The 22,713-nt window shown below is 48.3% G+C and overlaps 1 protein-coding gene across 2 annotated transcripts in view; it reads left to right on the forward strand.

Moving 5' to 3' along the window:
- The window catches only part of OCRL (OCRL inositol polyphosphate-5-phosphatase), a 65,735-nt gene that overhangs the window by 21,519 nt on the left and 21,503 nt on the right, over window positions 1–22,713 (forward strand). For both annotated transcript variants that reach the window (XM_083160329.1, XM_083160330.1), the window contains exons 6-14: window positions 3,605–3,718; window positions 4,798–4,930; window positions 9,123–9,284; window positions 10,018–10,119; window positions 12,185–12,299; window positions 13,590–13,706; window positions 13,868–14,055; window positions 14,371–14,482; window positions 14,614–14,723. In XM_083160329.1, the coding sequence (XP_083016455.1) occupies window positions 3,605–3,718; window positions 4,798–4,930; window positions 9,123–9,284; window positions 10,018–10,119; window positions 12,185–12,299; window positions 13,590–13,706; window positions 13,868–14,055; window positions 14,371–14,482; window positions 14,614–14,723 (1,153 nt within the window). The remainder of the gene's footprint in view (window positions 1–3,604; window positions 3,719–4,797; window positions 4,931–9,122; window positions 9,285–10,017; window positions 10,120–12,184; window positions 12,300–13,589; window positions 13,707–13,867; window positions 14,056–14,370; window positions 14,483–14,613; window positions 14,724–22,713) is intronic.

Genomic DNA, 22,713 nt, shown 5'->3' on the forward strand with positions numbered 1-22,713 from the left:
CCCCAAATTGGATGTACAAATCGGGTAACCAACACCTGCTAATTTCTGGAGCCTCTTATCCGTGAAGTGAGGTATTTACATCTTGCCCACCAGTGGAAACAGAGACCAAGGCCTCCAGCAGGACTAACTGGACCCCCACAAGTACAAGCTGAATCCGGAACCCCCTCTTCCCCCCTCCGCCCTTCCCCTACGTGGGGACCACAAACCCCAATAAGAAGGTAGCAGTGTCTTGGAACAAGCGGGACTCACTTAAGTATCCATTACTAACTTTTCATTCATTGACAAGTGGTATACTGTATGCCTTATTATATCTCTCATAAGTGCAATTCAACTATGTTTTAAGCATAAATTTATGTGCATCTATACTGAATATGTTTTTCATTGATGTGATAATTAAATGTATTTTTATTTTGTGATACCCAATTGATCAAATTTATTTATTTAATTTTTAGTGTAACTAATTGTTACCTCAATTAATTTTGTTGGCGCTCCACACAAATCCTTGTTTTTTTTCCTGTACCCACCCATCAGGGGATTGAACCTCCCCTACGTGTGAGCTGCCTAAACAACACAACCCATCCACCTAGCGCCTTTATCACCTGGTGGTGATTCGACTTTTCTTATACAGAATGTATAATGTACTAAGGGGATGATTTTAAATAGCAAAGCTGTTCTGTTGCATTGTAAGCTCATGGCTAGCGGGTTCCGCACCCGGGTGCCGGACGGGATCCCGACTGTTAAAACACCGACAGATGGTTCCCCACGGCCACCGGCTATTCTCCCTCGTGGGGGTCCATGACCCCCATAGAAGGAGAATAGAATAGGTGACGAGCGTAGCGAGGGGCTTTGTTGCGCTCGCCATGCTGTCTGAGTCCGGCCAGTCGGGATCCCTACGTCGGGCTAATGACTGTCGAGATCCCGACTGTGGGAACCCTATACCACACCCCCGCACCCTCCTTAGGAAGCCATCAGAAATGTCTGCAAACTGATCATTCGGTACTAGTCATGGATTTGTCGCGTGTGGTAACAGCGTTGCTTCCGGCACTTAACCCTGCAGATGTAGCCTCTGCCAATAAACCCCGGGCATTCGAGGCAGTACGGTGCATCTCTTTGCTGGATAACACCTTAATATCCGTAGTGTTGGCTGCTTCAGATCTAAGTCTAGTATCACGGTTTCCGTTCCTTATTGGCACGCCTTACACTCGGACATGATTGAGTGCCCGTTGCTAGAGTAGCTTATTTCTCCCTGTGAGTTCTGCTGCTTTAATGTAATCATCTGCTCTGGGTTTAAACATAAGAGGTTTATGGGAATTCCAGGATCCATCGATGGAAAAAGTCACTAGACTTCCAGCTGATGTTTCCCAGCATTCACATACCTGTCATTCCGATGACCTGTTATTGGTTATACGCAGGGCTATTTTTCAGCAGGAACTGAGGCCCTTATTCTAGTTCACTCTTTCTGACAAAATATTTCTTAGATGGACAAAACCATGTGCACTGCAGGGGGGCAGATTTAAAATGTGCAGAGAGAATTAGATTTGGGTGGGTCATTTTGTTTCTGTGCAGGGTAAATACTGGCTGCTTTATTTTTACACTGCAATATAGATCTCACTTTGAAGTAAAACCCCACCCAAATCTAATTCTCTCTGCACACGTAACATCTGCCCCACCTGCAGTGCACATGGTTTTGTCCATCTAAGAAAGATTTTGTCAGAAAGAGTGAACTAGAATAAGGGCCTCAGTTCCTGCTGGAGCCTGCTGAAAAGTAGCCCTGGTTATACGGCACTAACATAGTACACAGCGCAATACAGGGGACGTACTAATCACTCCCACCCCTCCGCTTCACTGGAGCTTATGGACTTGTCCTCCTTTAAGGATGCAGGTTGAGTATCCATTATCCAAATTATTCCGAAAACCAAACATTCCAGAAAGTTGTTTTTTTTTTGCTACAAGCGCTACTGGGGACATCTATAACAGCACTACTGGGGACATGATATGTAACTGGCATTACTGGGGACATCTATAACAGCACTACTGGGGACATGATATGTAACTGGCATTACTGGGGACATGTGTAACAGCACTACTGGGGACATCTGTAACTGGCATTACTGGGGACATGATATGTAACTGGCATTACTGGGGACATGATATGTAACTGGCATTACTGGGGACATGATATGTAACTGGCATTACTGGGGACATGTGTAACAGCACTACTGGGGACATCTGTAACAGCACTACTGGGGACATGATATGTAACTGGCATTACTGGGGACATGATATGTAACTGGCATTACTGGGGACATGATATGTAACTGGCACTACTGGGGACATGATGTGTAACTGGCACCACTCAGGACATGATGTGTAACTGGCACTACTGGGGACATTATATGTAACTGGCATCACTCAGGACATGATGTGTAACTGGCACTACTGGGGACATGATATGTAACTGGCACTACTGGGGACATCTGTAACAGCACTACCTGGGGAAATGATATGTAACTGGCACTAAATACTGTATGTGCAAGAAAATGATTGCTTGGCATTCACATTCAGTACCTGAGATAATGCACAAACTTTGTTTCACATTTAGAAACCTTGTTTTATGCACACATAAAATATATTTGTATGTATTTCATGTGTTTGAAGTGTTTGTACAACGTAAATGCAAGATACCTTGAGATACATCATTGAATTATAAAAATAATCTGAAATACAGAATAATCCGTTATCCAAAATTCTTCTGATCCCGAGCAATTTGGATGATATTCAACCTGTAGTCCTTTAGCAAATTGGAGTCAATTTAGAGATTTGATGTAATGGATTACTGATGGGATATGCTAAACTACAGCATCCTCTCCAAAACCTCTTCCTCATTCAAAATGTGCTTCTTGTTTGTATAAATAGTTACAAAACTCTGCAAGATTGCACTGATTGGTTTGATGTGCGACATTAGTACATCCACTAGTTAAAAGCCCATCAAAATGACTTTTTCCGCAGTGTGCTTTCACTTTGAGCTGTGACAGTTTTTAGCAGACAAACTCTCCATCCCACCCCCAGTACCTATCTGCTCCTACCTCCAATCTCTGTCTTTACAGCTCCCTCTCTCCATATCCAGTAAGTTTGAAACAGATCAGTGTCCCTGCAAAAATTGCATTCACTTTATAAATGAGTAATTTGGACCACCGAGTGGCTTTGAGTGGTCAGTGGTGGTACTTCGCCTCATAGAGGTGAGGAGTGGTTAGTCTTTTATTTATATATAGACACACTAGTAAGCCAGCTCAAAGCTAATGCTTCGGAAGCAAGTAGATGTTTCACTTGCTGCCCACAGATGGCAGTGTAAGCCCACTGGAAGCAAATGCTTCCAAAGCTAGTAGATGTAGTTTCACTTGCTGCCCACAGATGGCAGTGTTTCGGAGACAGACACTAGACATATATATAGATGATAGATCTTGTGCATTGTAAGCTGCATATTCAAAGCATATAAGATTTAAAGTTGAAAGAGAGACACGAGAGATGTTTATACACGTTCTGCCATGTCCGTGGCCCAATCTGTCAGATTTTCCATTGTAACTATTTTGTCCATTTATGTAAGGTGCGGTTCGGGGGAAGCCCATTTATCCAGATCGGAAGGAGTCCTCAAACTGGTACCAACCTGCAGAGAAGGTACAGAGCATTCCGGTGACGTCCTCAAACTCTGCAGTCTCAGGTAAGTCTCACCAGATCCCCCCCCCCCCCAGTACAGTCAGATGTAAATCTCACGGGTTTGAAGTCCAGGTTTTTCAATGTTAGTTACAGTTTGTTTGAAGTCAGCTTATCCTTTCCACATTTACAGCAGCCAGCCTTCGGCTAATGTTATGTGTAAGGTGATAAAATCAGGTTTGTGCTGTCATTTGTTATGTAATACTGTAAAACATGGGCAGATGGATCTGTGGGATGCTTTTATTGGATGGTAAATATAGTACCATGTCATATAGTTCTGAGACACTATATGCAATACTTTAACCCCTTTTGTCACTTTTTTAAAAGGCTAACCTGTAATTTGTAGGTCTGTTCCGTACTGGGGGACAGTTGAACTTGGACAAGTACACACATGCTTGAGTGTTTTTATTCTCTATACCATGGGTCCTCAAACTGCGGCCCTCCAGATGTTGTGAAACTACAAATCCCAGCATGCCTTGCCACAGTTTTGCTATAAGGGAGTGTTAAAACTGTGGCAAGGCATGCTGGGATTTGTAGTTTCACAACATCTGGAGGGCCGCAGTTTACGGACCCATGCTCTATACCATTTGATTCTCAACCTCACCCCTCAAGTACCAGCAGGGGGATAATTATTGAACTAGCAAATAGATGAACTCACCTGTGATTGAAGGCATCCATAAAACATGACCTGTTTGGGGGATTGGAGTTGGAATCCCCTGTTGTCAAAAGGTACGCAAAAACCAATGGTGGTAGTGTGTGTGTATGTGTGTCATACACTAAGGAAACCAACCGTCTGACAGCAAAGCTCCGATCCCATTGACAGCAATGATCTCTCTAACTGCAGCTGCCCATAGGGAGAATTGTTTAAAAACGGAGAAAGCAGAATAGGTAGGATCTGTAAATGGTGGTAAATTTAATTTATTATAAATGTCAGAGGAAACGGCAGAATTTTAGTGTTTGCTGTTTATGGGTTCCCTGTACTTAATGCTCACCCCCAAGTGTCACCGCCGGTCACCCTGTACCTGTACCCCACTGTACTATGACAAGTCTCCTTATTAACCAATCTCTCATTCTTTGTCATCTCAGGGAATATGGGGTTTGAGGATAATTTTAGCTCCATGAATCTGGAAAAAAGGAGAAACCTTCAAAACCAACAGCAGGGCGTCCGCAGAGAACCTCCTCCTCCTCCGCCCCCACCCCCAGTCCCGCTGGATAGGCAGTAAGTTGGGACAGGATGTCATTGTCTGTCTGTTATAATGTTTTTGTTGTTTAGTTCAGGTATCTCTAACCTCGTCCAGGTTTTAGTGATATTCATGCTTGAGCACAGGTGACTTAATGAGTACTTCAATTAATTTGATTTAAGCATCTGTGCTGAAGCCAAACTGTGAAAGTGGCCTACAGATCAATTGTCAGATCTGGCTGGTTGGAACAAAAACCTGGTGATGGACGAGTGACAGTTTTTGGCAGTTTTTCAGCATTTCAAAGCAAATGGTCAACTGTCATTTACTCTCATCCATTACCAGGTCTTTGTTCCAACCAGCCCAATCTGACAATCGATCTGTAGATGTATGGCCAGCTTAAAGGCCCATTCACTAGAAGATTCTTTCCAATCTGGCTAGTTAGAATGAAAATCTGGAAATTTCTGCGAACAAATTACAATCAACCGTTTTCTCCCAAACGCTGGAAAATGGACAAAAGCCGTCCTCTGCATAAAGGCCCATACACACTAGAAGATAAGGGCATCACTCTCGTTCTGTAGGACCAATTTGTGCCTGTTCTCAATGTTTAGGAGCAAATGGACAACTGTCATTTGTTCCCAAAAAATTCCAGATTCTCATTCCAAACAGCAAGATTGGAAAGATAATATTGTTGTGTGTATGGGCCTTTAAGATGGGTACACACTGGCCGATATTTCGACCAATTGATCCTCAGCTGTCCAGCAGCTAGGATACAATTCCCAGGATCCTCAGCTGGCCAGTTACTGAGGATCTACAGCTGCTGGTGACTAGAACTACACTAAGGTCCTGTGTCCTGCTGTCTGGTACAGCGAGCTTGTACTGACCGGGACACCACAGTATCTGTCCCCTACCTATAACTACACTGAGGTCCTGTGTCCTGCTGTCTGGTACAGCGAGCTAGTTCTGACTGGGACACCACAGTATCTGTCCCCTACCTATAACTACACTAAGGTCCTGTGTCCTGCTGTCTGGTACAGCGAGCTTGTTCTGACCGGGACACCACAGTATCATCTGTCCTCTAACTATAACTACACTAAGGTCCTGTGTCCTGCTGTCTGGTACAGCGAGCTTGTACTGACCGGGACACCACAGTATCTGTCCCCTAACTATAACTACACTAAGGTCCTGTGTCCTGCTGTCTGGTACAGCGAGCTTGTTCTGACCGGGACACCACAGTATCATCTGTCCTCTAACTATAACTACACTAAGGTCCTGTGTCCTGCTGTCTGGTACAGCGAGCTTGTACTGACCGGTACACCACAGTATCTGTCCCCTACCTATAACTACACTGAGGTCCTGTGTCCTGCTGTCTGGTACAGCGAGCTAGTTCTGACCGGGACACCACAGTATCTGTCCCCTAACTATAACTACACTGAGGTCCTGTGTCCTGCTGTCTGGTACAGCGAGCTAGTTCTGACCGGGACACCACAGTATCTGTCCCCTAACTATAACTACACTAAGGTCCTGTGTCCTGCTGTCTGGTACAGCGAGCTTGTACTGACCGGGACACCACAGTATCTGTCCTCTAACTATAACTACACTAAGGTCCTGTGTCCTGCTGTCTGGTACAGCGAGCTTGTTCTGACCGGGACACCACAGTATCATCTGTCCTCTAACTATAACTACACTAAGGTCCTGTGTCCTGCTGTCTGGTACAGCGAGCTTGTACTGACCGGTACACCACAGTATCTGTCCCCTACCTATAACTACACTGAGGTCCTGTGTCCTGCTGTCTGGTACAGCGAGCTAGTTCTGACCGGGACACCACAGTATCTGTCCCCTAACTATAACTACACTAAGGTCCTGTGTCCTGCTGTCTGGTACAGCGAGCTTGTACTGACCGGGACACCACAGTATCTGTCCTCTAACTATAACTACACTAAGGTCCTGTGTCCTGCTGTCTGGTACAGCGAGCTTGTACTGACCGGGACACCACAGTATCTGTCCCCTACCTATAACTACACTGAGGTCCTGTGTCCTGCTGTCTGGTACAGCGAGCTAGTTCTGACTGGGACACCACAGTATCTGTCCTCTAACTATAACTACACTAAGGTCCTGTGTCCTGCTGTCTGGTACAGCAAGCTACAGTAGTTCTGACCGGGACACGACAGTATCTGTCCCCTACCTATAACTACACTAAGGTCCTGTGTCCTGCTGTCTGGTACAGCGAGCTTGTACTGACCGGGACACCACAGTATCTGTCCCCTAACTATAACTACACTAAGGTCCTGTGTCCTGCTGTCTGGTACAGCGAGCTTGTACTGACCGGTACACCACAGTATCTGTCCCCTACCTATAACTACACTGAGGTCCTGTGTCCTGCTGTCTGGTACAGCGAGCTAGTTCTGACTGGGACACCACAGTAACTGTCCCCTAACTATAACTGCACTAAGGTCCTGTGTCCTGCTGTCTGGTACAGCGAGCTTGTACTGACCGGGACACCACAGTATCTGTCCCCTAACTATAACTGCACTAAGGTCCTGTGTCCTGCTGTCTGGTACAGCGATTGGTACTAGATTGTAAGCTCCTCCGAGTAGGGCCCTCTTCCCTCCTGTTGTCAAAGCCCACTTCTCTTCACATTTCAATCACAGCTCTCCTTTACTCCAACACTCAGTGACCATCTTCATACTCATCTCCATCATTGGCCTCAAGCCTCTAGTTGTATGTTGATTGGGTCCTCACTACTTACATTTAAGCTGTAATGTGTATTGAACTGTGGTGCTCTTTATTTGTACTGTATTTTTGTTATTTATTCAATGTTATGCCAAGTTTTTGTCTCCCTGTATTGTTCCTTTGTACGGCGCTGCGAAACACTTGTGGCGCCTTATAAATAAAATCATAATAATAATAATAATACTGACCGGTACACCACAGTATCTGTCCCCTACCTATAACTACACTGAGGTCCTGTGTCCTGCTGTCTGGTACAGCGAGCTAGTTCTGACTGGGACACCACAGTAACTGTCCCCTAACTATAACTGCACTAAGGTCCTGTGTCCTGCTGTCTGGTACAGCGAGCTTGTATTGACCGGGACACCACAGTATCTGTCCTCTAACTATAACTACACTAAGGACCTGTGTCCTGCTGTCTGGTACAGCGAGCTTGTATTGACCGGACACCACAGTGTCTGTCCCCTAACTATAACTACACTGAGGTCCTGTGTCCTGCTGTCTGGTACAGCGAGCTTGTTCTGCCGGGACACCACAGTCTCTGAGCCTTCTAATCAGCGCTTGGATCCTGTTATTCTCATGCTGTAAATCCTGTAGTATTACTATAACACAAGTATGTGAGGCCCTTTTAGAATGAATAACTCCAGGAGATGCATACCTCAGGGGACATACAGAATGCAGTGTAGCAACAAGACATTACATATACAGCTATCTGATTATAATCTGCCCGTGTGATTCCTCAGAAACCGAGCGTGTTATTCTGCTGATAGGGAATGTGGTTTTGTGATATATCTGTGTGATATATCTGTGTCCTAATACCCACAGATACTGAGTGTGGCTGATGCTTCCCCTTCCCTGTGTACTGCTTTACTGCCACAATCACCCTTCTATACATAATAAAGTTACACAAACGTGTGTGATTCTTATAACTAGGCAACAAAAATGCCCCTTTCGTGGTGCACACTCGCAATGCTTTATATCTCGCTCAATTACCTTATATGGCTTTGTGTGTTTGTTCTTTAAAAATAAATTCCGCGATAATCAGCCATTCATCTCTGACATAAAACAATACAGGTTGAGTATCCCTCAATGCTCGGGACCAGGAGCATTTTGGATAAGGGATTTTTTGGAGTATTTTTTTCCCCTATACTTATCTGGTCCCCTGGTGGTGCCCCAATGTCCACTTATCTGGTCCCAGGGGTGCATAGTGCCAGTGCACGGGCGAGCTGGTGACATCACCTGCGCACTTACGCAATGTACCACTGGGACCGGAGATGCTACTTTTGAAGTAATAAAGTGAAAAGTAATGCATCAACCAATCAGCTCCTAACTGTCACATTACAGGCTGGGTTTGAAAAATGACAGCCAGGAGTTGATTGCGATCACCTTCCACTTTATCACTTCACCAGGCTTAATAAATGTACCCCATTGTATCCTTCCTGGTATGGGTACAGAGTGCCTATTCTGTGCCCTTGCAGTCTCACAGTCCTCCTCTTCCCACAGGCTGTCTCGGGAACGCGATCCTGCCGGATGGGAAAAGCCCAGGATGACCAACAGCATGCGGAAGCTGTTTGTGCCAACCAGCCAGTCTGGGCAAAGGGAAGGGCTGATCAAACACATCCTGGCGAAGAAAGAGAGCGAATATGTGAATATCGAAAACTACAGGTGTGTGGCGTCCGCAGCACTGCTTCCGTATCGAATTAAGCATGGACTTTTGGTTGATTTGTCTGTAGTCAACTGTGCAGTGCTCTGATTGGCAGAATGTTTCTAGCCCCTCCCACTTCCAACACTTAACATTTTGATTTCTATGGTGCTCTTTCTGCAAAGGGACTCATGGCATGGATAGATTGAACATAATAGAAAGCAGTCTACAAAAGCTGTTCATAAAATGCTATTGTGCTAGTGGGGCATTAAGGAAAATCTTGAGTTTGCTTGTGAAGGATTCTAGAGTGGGGGCTGCCGGAACTGTGCGGGGAAGAGCGTATCATAGAGTCGGAACCACGTAGCCAAAAGCTCCACCCCTCCTAAAATTCTGGCAGGTTAGGCACTGCTAAAACTGCATGTACAACTCACCGTAAGCAAGCGGGACGATAGGGAATCAGAAGCTCTGGTCACGTAGAGCCGTTAATGTCGTCAAGCCAGTCTTGAAAATGATTAGCCATCTTACAAGCAGCCAGTGTAGGGGGTACAGAATAGATGGTCCTAACGCGGATGGTTGGTTCGTAGCCAGCTTGCACATATACGTCCCTTTGCAATTTCTAGGACACTTCTTTTTCGCGATGTTTAACATTCAGATGGGTTTATGTATCGTGACTACAGCCTGTTGCCGGGTAGAACCACTTTGTGTCACCGCTGCCCTGAAAAAGGGAACTGAAGAATTCCTGCTTCTGTTTTATAGGTTTTTCATCGGAACCTGGAATGTGAACGGCCAGTCTCCAGATGGTGGGTTAGAGGCGTGGCTACACGCAGATTCTGACCCTCCTGATGTGTACGCCATTGGGTGAGTGTATGCACACATTGAGAAGTCCAAGGAAAGCCATGATTACCAATGGATGTGTGTTATCCTATGGAGCAGGATGCTGTACAGAGGGCTCACCTGTAACTGAGCAGATCAGCCAGGCTTTCTCATCCTCCTCTGCAGCAGGTGGTGTGCTAGAGTGACGGACAACCTTGCCTTGCACAAATGCACTCCCTGGAGTGGTAGATATAAACAGGGGCCAGTGATGTCACAGTAGCTGAAATGACTGGAGTCCGCTTTTAGGCTGTATGTAATACGTAGGTTATAGGTGATAAAGCTGATTTGTGTAAGGGAGTCTCAATATACATTTAATAGGATAAACCGTTGAGATTCAAATAACCATGGTGTCCTCTTATGAATGCAATAAAGATATTTTGAAAATTGCTAATTATTTTTAATATATAAAGTATATGGAATTTCTTTTGACTTTTTCATCTATTAGTACATCAGAAACTAATTATTTTAACGAAGCATCTTGTGCTGTATCTAAGGGCTATAAAATATTGTACTGGGATATATTAAGCCCTTGGCATTATAATCTACAATAAACCCATTGTATTAAGTATTGTAATTAGCAAACCTTGTTGGAGGCCATATACAAAATAATGAAAGTTGTGTGTGCACAATGCAGAGCCGTCATTTTATGTTTTCTCTGCTGGTGTAAAAGCCTGTCCTCCAGCGGAGTCATTTCTTATCCTCATCCAGGCTGTACTGTGGCTTTTCCCGCGCTCCCTTACTTTTTATTTTACCTTATCTCTAATGCGCCTCAAGCTGTCAGCAGTGCTGTAAACAGCGGCATTTAACACACCATTTGGTAACAAACAGAAAAAGAAGGACACACAGTACTGACTAAGGGCCCATTTATCATAATACGGGCATTTTCGGGGTGTAGCCACAAGTATCCTCCAAATGTAATGTGTGTAGGAGGATCCCTCCTGCTCCGCTGTTCACCGCATCCCCCATCCGTTTCTATGGAGGATGCGATTCTACCCAATGTATTAACATTGGGCAGCATTGCAGTGGGTCCCGGGGCTACCGCCATTCTTAGATGGGCTTCCATGGGCTACAGACCACACTGCCGGTGGGGACGTTCAGATTACAGCGAGTATTGGTCGCGTGGGGGAGCAAGTGAACCAGAATAAGGCCCTTCGGGTAGAGGAACCTTCCCATGAGAGGCCTATTGAGATCATTAGTGCAGGCAGTTGTCAGAGGAGGTGGAGGACAGTTATGGTGGCCAGAGGGTAGGATAATTTAGCGGTCACACATTTTAATAAAAATGTCATTTAAGGTTTCTTACCATGGTTCCTACAAAGCCAGGGTAATCATCTCCACCATGCTCTGTGCAGGACTTATAACCACACTGGTTATCTGACAGCTTCCCCCGCCCTTCTCTTTCTGTTTGTACACAAAAGAGTCTTTGACTTTCTGTCCCATGACCTTAAACATGTACACACGCCAGATTCCAAGTATATCCTCCAGTTAGCATGGATAACACATCGCACTTCCTCATTAGTCCACGCTTACGTACTGTGACTACAGGCTTCAACAATATTTACTTTGGAGAGGAGATGGTTTCAGCTCTGGAATCCTCCTGTGGGATCGTCACGGGGCTGCGAATCTGCCGGGCTCTTGCAGGGGTGAATTTATGAAGCTTGGAGAAGTGTTATCTATCCCCATAAAGAACGTTATGAGCAAGGTGATAATGGTTCAGCCAATCAGCTACAATATGTAAATTGACAGGTAAGAGCTGATTGGCTGAACCATTATCACCTTGCTCATAACGTTCTTTATGGGGATAGATAACACTTCTCCAAGCTTCATAAATTCACCCCACAGTCCTGATGACGTTATTCAGGTGGAACAATCTGACGGATTCTCTGCAGCGATGTACACAATCCTCTCCCTTTAAGTTTTATGGGCCATTTACTGTATAATATAGGGGCCACAGAATGGAGGTGGGTGCCATGTTGTGATGCACTGAGGGAGTGTGGTGATACATTCTCCGATCAGGTACAGGACAACCTGCTCTATTGTCCTTCTTTTCCAGGTTCCAGGAGCTGGACCTCAGCACAGAAGCTTTCTTCTACTTTGATTCAGGAAAGGAGCAGGAGTGGCTGGAGGCCGTGGAAAAGAGTCTCCATCTGAAGGCCAAGTATAAGAAAGTGAGTAACCGGAACCTTTCATACTGACTGATGGGATCATCGAACAGAAGTCTGGTAAATCAGAGACCTATCTAGGTCTGTAGCACCCAACAAAGTACATTAACAGAGAGCATGTTTTATAAACATTGCTCCATCATTGGTCATAATACTCCAATAAGAAGCGGTGGTTTAGGGGGAGAGTAGATGGCTTCAACGAAGAAGTGGGTCTTGAGAGAACGTTTGATGTTTTGTGGAGAGTCTTTGCCGGAGAGTAATCCAGAGGTAGGGCGCAGCATGGGCAAAATCTTGGAAGTAGGAGTGGGAAGATGTAATCAGTTGGGAGGAGAGGCGGCGTTCCTTTGTGGAGCAAAGAATGTGGGCAGGATGTGAAGGCAGAGCAGGTCAGATGGTATTCGTATGGATGACGGGATGACACGACCCCCCCCCCCATCACTGCCTAACTATAGCCCCCACTTCTAAAGGTGCCCATACACTGAGGCAATTTGGTCCGATTTCGGACGATTGCGACCAATCGGGCCGTTAAATAGCCTCTCCCTGAAATGCAGGGGTCCGATGCGCGGTCCCGTGTGCATCGGACCTGACCAGGTGGTCAGACCGGCTGCCCGTCCGACCACCCATTCTGGGGCCTCCCTCCAGGCGGCGTGGCGGGCGGGAAGCAGGGACGCATGCGATCCAATCACAACGTCCCGGCGGCTTGCAGGGTATCGGGTGTCCGAACACTGCTGCGAGACGTTGCAGCAGTGTATGGGCACCTTAAGTGCCTAACCCTTCCCCCCCACTGCCTAACCCTAACCTCCCTTCGCAGCCTAACCCGCTGGTATAAGTATGTGTTACGACATTTTGTGTAAATACATTACTGACTTACTGCTTTGCAGGATCCCTGTAGACCAGGGGTGGCATAACTGGTCCTAGAGATCTGACAAAGGTCCATGTTTTCCAAATCCCCTAGCTGGTGCACAGCTGTAGTCATTACTGTCACGTTGTCACACATGCTGCTGTCATTCCTACTATAGATCCACAGGTGGCCTGATATACGTGGACTGTTGGTAGACCTTGAGGACCGGTTTGGCCACCCCTGCTGTAGAGGTACAGTCGGCCAATCTACAGGATCAAACAAGTTTACAAGTCATTTAATACATAAAGAGTTTGGAGTGATTTCCCTGACACTGTCCATTATGCAGTGCCGGTCGTTACCATAGGTTACCTTAAGTTTTATGCCATTCCTTAGTATTTCCCACCATCTGTCTCTTTTTGTAATGAAACTGTTTGTCTGTACATTCCTCCCCCTAGATCCGCTTGATCAGACTTGTGGGCATGATGCTGGTGGTATTTGCCAAGAAGGAACATTTCAAACATATCCAGGAGGTTGTGGCGGATTCTGTGGGAACTGGCATCATGGGGAAAATGGTAAATAGTTCTCTGCATTCCTAATGCTCGCGGTATAACCCTATCCCTACCTGTTACATGACATACCGGCACAGAGCTGTAATCATAATGTATTACCAAGCCTGGATCCGGTCACTGACTTGTACAATTACATGACTGTATACTGCTGTGGTCTCCTGCAGGGTAACAAGGGAGGGGTGGCCGTCCGGTTCGTCTTTCACAACACGTCCTTCTGCTTCGTTAACTCACACTTGGCTGCTCACGTGGAAGATTTTGAGAGGCGGAATCAGGACTACAAGGATATTTGTGCCCGCCTGAACTTCTTCCTCCCGGAACGAAATGTACCTACCTTAAACATCATGAAGCACGAGTAAGTCCATGTTCAGTTGCATGCTGAGCAATGTTACACAGCCGGTGTCTTTCCAGCTGTTGTGGTCCAGCAGGGCTTGGTTCCCCTCCTGTATTGCCACAGGTAGGTGACCCTGCAGATGTTAGCTCTGATCAAGTACGCTGTAGGATTTCCCATTAGATTTAGGTACAGTATTTCTGCTGTTTATGCTGAGAAACCTGAATTACTAACGGAAGGAGTAACTCTGAGCAATAAAACAAGTTTCAGGATTTTTTCAGTACGATTGCTGGGTACATAATTTATTTATCATTCATAGTTTGTAATGTTCTTCTGCAGCGTTGTCATATGGCTGGGAGACCTGAACTACAGACTCTGCAAATACGACGCCACCGAAGTCAAAAACATGATTGCAAAAAATGACATTAGCACCTTGCTGAAGTTTGATCAGGTACGCAGAATATTTTCTACATAATTAACATTTCAAAATTTGCCGACACAACACCATACACCCTTCCCATTGCTGGTACGCCACTGATTAATGTCCGACTACTAATCACACCATTGTCTGTTCCCTTATAGCTAAATATCCAGAGGGATCTAAAAAATGTCTTCTCTGATTTCACGGAGGGCACCATCAGTTTCATCCCCACGTACAAGTTTGACCCCAAGACGGATCGCTGGGATTCAAGGTAAGTACAGTGGCTGATCTGTAGCGAACAGGAAGGTCATACATGTGTGATTTCCTGTCTGTTGTATCTGCAGGAGCTGCGCTCACATGTTTGACAAACTTGGTGGTGTCCTCAGTATTTCTGTTAGAACTACAGTAGTTTCCCTCCTGCACCCAGCCACATTGTGAGAGCCGCTAGGTCAGCCGCTAGGGTGCCTTGAGCTGTTCTCAAGTGGGCCACCTGAGCTAGGGATACCCACACCAGTTTGAAGACACCACCACCAGTTCAACTGTTATTCACTGGTATCTTGTTTTGGTACTTGTTTCCTAGCACGGCCACAACGATCATGATCGTGGGCATCGTGAGTAAAAATCGGGGGCATCGCGGCCATTGTACCGACGCGATGGCCGCGATTTCCCATAGGGAACAATGTTAAATGCCTCAATTTACCCGCGATGGCCCCGATTTCCCATAGGAAACAATGGTAAATGGCTCAAATTACCCAAATCATCATAGGAAACAATGGTAAATGGGCCAGAAACCCCCCAAAACACCCCTGAACAGTGAAATGTCCCCCCAAAAGTAGTTTACGCCACCCCACGATCAACGCGAACCCGAAGCGTGGCGAGCGCAGCGGTACGCGTCCTCCGACCTTTTCATACCCCCACTATCCACGTCGGCGTGGAGTTGAGAATAGAATAGTGTGGCGAGCCACCGAGCCCGAAGCGTGGCGAGCGCACGCGGATACCTGTGAAGCCCGCGGATACTTGTGAAGCCCGCAAAGGGACGCGTACCTCCGCCCCTCGCGGGCTCGCTGCGCTCGCCACGCTTCGGGTTCGCGTTGATCGTGGGGTGGCGTAAACTACTTTTGGGGGGACATTTCACTGTTCAGGGGTGTTTTTGGGGGTTTCTGGCCCATTTACCATTGTTCCCTATGATGATTTGGTGAAATTGAGCCATTTAACATTGTTTCCTATGGGAAATCGGGGGCATCGCGGGTAATTTGAGGCATTTAACATTGTTTCCTATCGGAAATCGGGGGCATCGCGTCTGGACCATTTAAGCCTTTTTTAGCCGTGTACGACGCGACAGACACGATTTTGAGGTTTTTCAATGCGAAAATCGGGGACATCGCGTCGGTCGCGTCGCAGACCACTAAAAATTACACCCGATGCCCGCGATTGTGGCCGTGCTAGGAAACAAGTACCCTTGTTTTCATGTGAGGGCCAATGTGTTTTAATTTTTGTTACCAGTGGGGACCAGTGTGATTTTTTTTTTTTTTTTTCATATGGGGGCTAATGGTATTTTTTCCCTGTGGGGGCCAATGTGTGTTTATCCTTTGGGGTCTGATGGTGTGCCTTGACCATTGTAAAACCTTGTTTGGTGTGCCACAAGTTAAAAAAGGTTGAAAATCGATGTGCTACTTCCTGCATGATTCGGCCTGCGTGTCCTTTTTCACCCGAAAAAGACTTTGTTGCAAATGTATGCAACCGTTAAACAAATGTCAGATGTCACATGCATTTGCTAAAATTAAACTCTGCACAAGCGGAATTGGATGGGACCTGGGGACAGTTTCAGCATGGCCACGCAGATCTGCAAACGCGCCAGTGCACGGACCGTTGCAGGGGCGGCGACGTAGTGTTGCGGGGGAGAGCGGTCTGGACGACACACATGTGTCTGGACATTTTAGGGGGGGGGGGGAATGGGAGAGGCAGTGAAGCAGCTGATGTCACACATGGCCATCCTGCACCTGGTAATGCTGTGCAACGACAGGGGGCTGTTGTTGATGTTTGAGTGCTTTGCTGTATAGTGTAGATTTTAGGGAGGGACCCAGTGTGCCGAGCGTCCTAACCCTGTGCTGGGTAGCCCTCCCACAGCCTGCTGCCGGGAGTTTTAATTATGCACACTTCGCAAAATTACAACTTTTATGCTGAATTAGGCCCCTGGTGCGCCAAGATGGACTATTTGGCGTGAATGCAGTATTCAAGTAACAGGGCATATTTGTATTTGGGCAGGGGGGATGTTTTACATCTAGAGCTGGCCTCGCTATGCGTTACCGCAACCAGGTAAATGCCCGATATCCCAAACACACGCGGAGCCTGATAATGACTCAATGCCCAATAACAAGCTTAGTATATTGGATAGTGTTAAATATATGGGGGGCGAATGTACGTGTTGTGTGGGTGCAGTCACCTTCATTCCCTAGCAGGCTGCAGTGGGCGGGCTTATCACAGCGACCAGAGTATACCCCCAGTCTCGTATACTGTAGTACATCTCTGCTCCTGCACTGTTCATCTTGCTGCATTCATCTCCCTGCTTGTTAGGTTTTTTATTCCATCACAAACTTTTTTTTACTTTTTGTCATTACATAATAAGGTGGTAATTATTTGCATACAGACAGGTTCTTGCAGCAGGCGCGGTGGGGCTGTGTGATACGCAGAGAGGGTTCTAAAGAAATAGAACCTTTAATGAAGTGTGTACAGGTTCCGTCAGTACAGCGATACATCAGCCCATGTGCATTCAGTATACGGGCCCCGCTCACGTGCTCTATGTGACAGCAATCCTTGTAATAGAATAAACTGCATTGTGTGCTCATACTGTGCTCATACTGCTATCAGGAAGCCATGCAGAGCTGAGGCGGTGTGTGTGCTGCTGTGTGTGCTCATACTGCTATCAGGAAGCCATGCAGAGCTGAGGCGGTGTGTGTAGGCTGCTGTGCGTGCTCATACTGCTGTCAGGAAGCCATGCAGAGCTGAGGCGGTGTGTGTGCTGCTGTGTGTGCTCATATTGCTATCAGGAAGCCATGCAGAGCTGAGGCGGTGTGTGTGTGCTGCTGTGTGTGCTCATACTGCTATCAGGAAGCCATGCAGAGCTGAGGCGGTGTGTATGCTGCTGTGTGTGCTCATACTGCTGTCAGGAAGCCATGCAGAGCTGAGGCGGTGTGTGTGCTGCTTTGTGTGCTCATACTGCTGTCAGGAAGCCATGCAGAGCTGAGGCGGTGTGTAGGCTGCTGTGTGTGCTCATACTGCTGTCAGGAAGCCATGCAGAGCTAAGGCGGTGTGTGTGCTGCTGTGTGTGCTCATACTGCTATCAGGAAGCCATGCAGAGCTGAGGCGGTGTGTATGCTGCTGTGTGTGTGCTCATACTGCTGTCAGGAAGCCATGCAGAGCTGAGGCGGTGTGTAGGCTGCTGTGTGTGCTCATACTGCTATCAGGAAGCCATGCAGAGCTGAGGCGGTGTGTGTGTGCTGCTGTGTGCTCATACTGCTATCAGGAAGCCATGCAGAGCTGAGGCGGTGTGTGTGTGCTGCTGTGTTCTCATACTGCTGTCAGGAAGCCATGCAGAGCTGAGGCGGTGTGTATGCTGCTGTGTGTTCTCATACTGCTATCAGGAAGCCATGCAGAGCTGAGGCGGTGTGTATGCTGCTGTGTGTGCTCATACTGCTATCAGGAAGCCATGCAGAGCTGAGGCGGTGTGTGTGTGCTGCTGTGTGTGCTCATAATGCTATCAGGAAGCCATGCAGAGCTGAGGCGGTGTGTATGCTGCTGTGTGTGCTCATACTGCTATCAGGAAGCCATGCAGAGCTGAGGCGGTGTGTATGCTGCTGTGTGTGCTCATACTGCTGTCAGGAAGCCATGCAGAGCTGAGGCGGTGTGTATGCTGCTGTGTGTGCTCATACTGCTATCAGGAAGCCATGCAGAGCTGAGGCGGTGTGTATGCTGCTGTGTTTGCTCATACTGCTATCAGGAAGCCATGCAGAGCTGAGGCGGTGTGTATTCTGCAGTGTGTGTGCTCATACTGCTATCAGGAAACCATGCAGAGCTGAGGCGGTGTGTATGCTGCTGTGTGTGCTCATACTGCTATCAGGAAGCCATGCAGAGCTGAGGCGGTGTGTATGCTGCTGTGTGTGCTCATACTGCTATCAGGAAGCCATGCAGAGCTGAGGCGGTGTGTGTGCTGCTGTGTTTGCTCATACTGCTATCAGGAAGCCATGCAGAGCTGAGGCGGTGTGTAGGCTGCTGTGTGTGCTCATACTGCTATCAGGAAGCCATGCAGAGCTGAGGCGGTGTGTAGGCTGCTGTGTGTGCTCATACTGCTATCAGGAAGCCATGCAGAGCTGAGGCGGTGTGTATGCTGCTGTGTGTGCTCATACTGCTATCAGGAAACCATGCAGAGCTGAGGCGGTGTGTATGCTGCTGTGTGTGCTCATACTGCTATCAGGAAGCCATGCAGAGCTGAGGTGGTGTGTATGCTGCTGTGTGTGCTCATACTGCTATCAGGAAGCCATGCAGAGCTGAGGCGGTGTGTGTGCTGCTGTGTGTGCTCATACTGCTATCAGGAAGCCATGCAGAGCTGAGGCGGTGTGTGTATGCTGCTGTGTGTGCTCATACTGCTATCAGGAAGCCATGCAGAGCTGAGGCTGTGTGTAGGCTGCTGTGTGTGCTCATACTGCTATCAGGAAGCCATGCAGAGCTGAGGCTGTGTGTATGCTGCTGTGTGTGCTCATACTGCTATCAGGAAGCCATGCAGAGCTGAGGGTGTGTGTATGCTGCTGTGTGTGCTCATACTGCTATCAGGAAGCCATGCAGAGCTGAGGCGGTGTGTGTGCTCACACTGCTATCAGGAAGCCATGCAGAGCTGAGGCGGTGTGTGTGCTGCTGTGTGTGCTCATACTGCTGTCAGGAAGCCATGCAGAGCTGAGGCGGTGTGTAGGCTGCCGTGTGTGCTCATACTGCTATCAGGAAGCCATGCAGAGCTGAGGCGGTGTGTGTGTGTGCTGCTGTGTGTGCTCATACTGCTATCAGGAAGCCATGCAGAGCTGAGGCGGTGTGTATGCTGCTGTGTGTGCTCATACTGCTATCAGGAAGCCATGCAGAGCTGAGGCGGTGTGTATGCTGCTGTGTGTGTGCTCATACTGCTATCAGGAAGCCATGCAGAGCTGAGGCGGTGTGTGTGCTGCTGTGTGTGCTCATACTGCTATCAGGAAGCCATGCAGAGCTGAGGCGGTGTGTGTGTGTGTGTGCTGCTGTGTGTGCTCATACTGCTATCAGGAAGCCATGCAGAGCTGAGGCGGTGTGTATGCTGCTGTGTGTGCTCATACTGCTATCAGGAAGCCATGCAGAGCTGAGGCGGTGTGTATGCTGCTGTGTGTGCTCATACTGCTATCAGGAAGCCATGCAGAGCTGAGGCGGTGTGTGTGCTGCTGTGTGTGCTCATACTACTATCAGGAAGCCATGAAGAGCTGAGGCTGTGTGTAGGCTGCTGTGTGTGCTCATACTGCTATCAGGAAGCCATGCAGAGCTGAGGCTGTGTGTAGGCTGCTGTGTGTGCTCATATTGCTATCAGGAAGCCATGCAGAGCTGAGGCGGTGTGTGTATGCTGCTGTGTGTGCTCATACTGCTATCAGGAAGCCATGCAGAGCTGAAGCTGTGTGTATTCTGCTGTGTGTGCTCATACTGCTGTCAGGAAGCCATGCAGAGCTGAAGCTGTGTGTATTCTGCTGTGTGTGCTCATACTGCTATCAGGAAGCCATGCAGAGCTGAGGCGGTGTGTGTGCTGCTGTGTGTGCTCATACTGCTATCAGGAGCCCATGCAGAGCTGAGGCGGTGTGTGTGCTGCTGTGTGTGCTCATACTGCTATCAGGAAGCCATGCAGAGCTGAGGCGGTGTGTAGGCTGCTGTGTGTGCTTATACTGCTATCAGGAAGCCATGCAGAGCTGAGGCGGTGTGTGTGCTGCTGTGTGTGCTCATACTGCTATCAGGAAGCCATGCAGAGCTGAGGCGGTGTGTGTGTGCTGCTGTGTGTGCTCATAATGCTATCAGGAAGCCATGCAGAGCTGAGGCGGTGTGTATTCTGCAGTGTGTGTGCTCATACTGCTATCAGGAAGCCATGCAGAGCTGAGGCGGTGTGTAGGCTGCTGTGTGTGCTCATACTGCTATCAGGAAGCCATGCAGAGCTGAGGCGGTGTGTGTGCTGCTGTGTGTGCTCATACTGCTATCAGGAAGCCATGCAGAGCTGAGTCGGTGTGTAGGCTGCTGTGTGTGCTCATACTGCTACCAGGAAGCCATGCAGAGCTGAGGCGGTGTGTGTGTGCTGCTGTGTGTGCTCATACTGCTATCAGGAAGCCATGCAGAGCTGAGGCGGTGTGTATGCTGCTGTGTGTGCTCATACTGCTATCAGGAAGCCATGCAGAGCTGAGGCGGTGTGTAGGCTGCTGTGTGTGCTCATACTGCTGTCAGGAAGCCATGCAGAGCTGAGGCGGTGTGTATGCTGCTGTGTGTGCTCATACTGCTGTCAGGAAGCCATGCAGAGCTGAGGCGGTGTGTATGCTGCTGTGTGTGCTCATACTGCTATCAGGAAGCCATGCAGAGCTGAGGCGGTGTGTATTCTGCAGTGTGTGTGCTCATACTGCTATCAGGAAGCCATGCAGAGCTGAGGCGGTGTGTAGGCTGCTGTGTGTGCTCATACTGCTATCAGGAAGCCATGCAGAGCTGAGGCGGTGTGTATGCTGCTGTGTGTGCTCATACTGCTATCAGGAAGCCATGCAGAGCTGAGGCGGTGTGTGTGCTGCTGTGTGTGCTCATACTGCTATCAGGAAGCCATGCAGAGCTGAGTCGGTGTGTAGGCTGCTGTGTGTGCTCATACTGCTACCAGGAAGCCATGCAGAGCTGAGGCGGTGTGTGTGTGCTGCTGTGTGTGCTCATACTGCTATCAGGAAGCCATGCAGAGCTGAGGCGGTGTGTATGCTGCTGTGTGTGCTCATACTGCTATCAGGAAGCCATGCAGAGCTGAGGCGGTGTGTAGGCTGCTGTGTGTGCTCATACTGCTGTCAGGAAGCCATGCAGAGCTGAGGCGGTGTGTATGCTGCTGTGTGTGCTCATACTGCTATCAGGAAGCCATGCAGAGCTGAGGCGGTGTGTGTGCTGCTGTGTGTGCTCATACTGCTATCAGGAAGCCATGCAGAGCTAAGGCGGTGTGTGTGCTGCTGTGTGTGCTCATACTGCTATCAGGAAGCCATGCAGAGCTGAGGCGGTGTGTAGGCTGCTGTGTGTTCTCATACTGCTATCAGGAAGCCATGCAGAGCTGAGGCGGTGTGTATGCTGCTGTGTGTTCTCATACTGCTATCAGGAAGCCATGCAGAGCTGAGGCGGTGTGTATGCTGCTGTGTGTGCTCATACTGCTATCAGGAAGCCATGCAGAGCTGAGGCGGTGTGTGTGCTGCTGTGTGTGCTCATACTGCTATCAGGAAGCCATGCAGAGCTGAGGCGGTGTGTGTGCTGCTGTGTGTGCTCATACTGCTATCAGGAAGCCATGCAGAGCTGAGGCGGTGTGTGTGCTGCTGTGTGTGCTCATATTGCTATCAGGAAGCCATGCAGAGCTGAGGCGGTGTGTATGCTGCTGTGTGTGCTCATACTGCTATCAGGAAGCCATGCAGAGCTGAGGCGGTGTGTAGGCTGCTGTGTGTGCTCATACTGCTATCAGGAAGCCATGCAGAGCTGAGGCGGTGTGTATGCTGCTGTGTGTGCTCATACTGCTATCAGGAAGCCATGCAGAGCTGAGGCGGTGTGTATGCTGCTGTGTGTGCTCATACTGCTGTCAGGAAGCCATGCAGAGCTGAGGCGGTGTGTATGCTGCTGTGTGTGCTCATACTGCTATCAGGAAGCCATGCAGAGCTGAGGCGGTGTGTGTGCTGCTGTGTGTGCTCATACTGCTATCAGGAAGCCATGCAGAGCTAAGGCGGTGTGTGTGCTGCTGTGTGTGCTCATACTGCTATCAGGAAGCCATGCAGAGCTGAGGCGGTGTGTAGGCTGCTGTGTGTTCTCATACTGCTATCAGGAAGCCATGCAGAGCTGAGGCGGTGTGTATGCTGCTGTGTGTTCTCATACTGCTATCAGGAAGCCATGCAGAGCTGAGGCGGTGTGTATGCTGCTGTGTGTGCTCATACTGCTATCAGGAAGCCATGCAGAGCTGAGGCGGTGTGTGTGCTGCTGTGTGTGCTCATACTGCTATC

This window comes from Crinia signifera, chromosome 9, assembly GCF_055691185.1.
Source record: "Crinia signifera chromosome 9, ASM5569118v1, whole genome shotgun sequence".
Taxonomy (NCBI): Eukaryota; Metazoa; Chordata; class Amphibia; order Anura; family Myobatrachidae; genus Crinia; species Crinia signifera.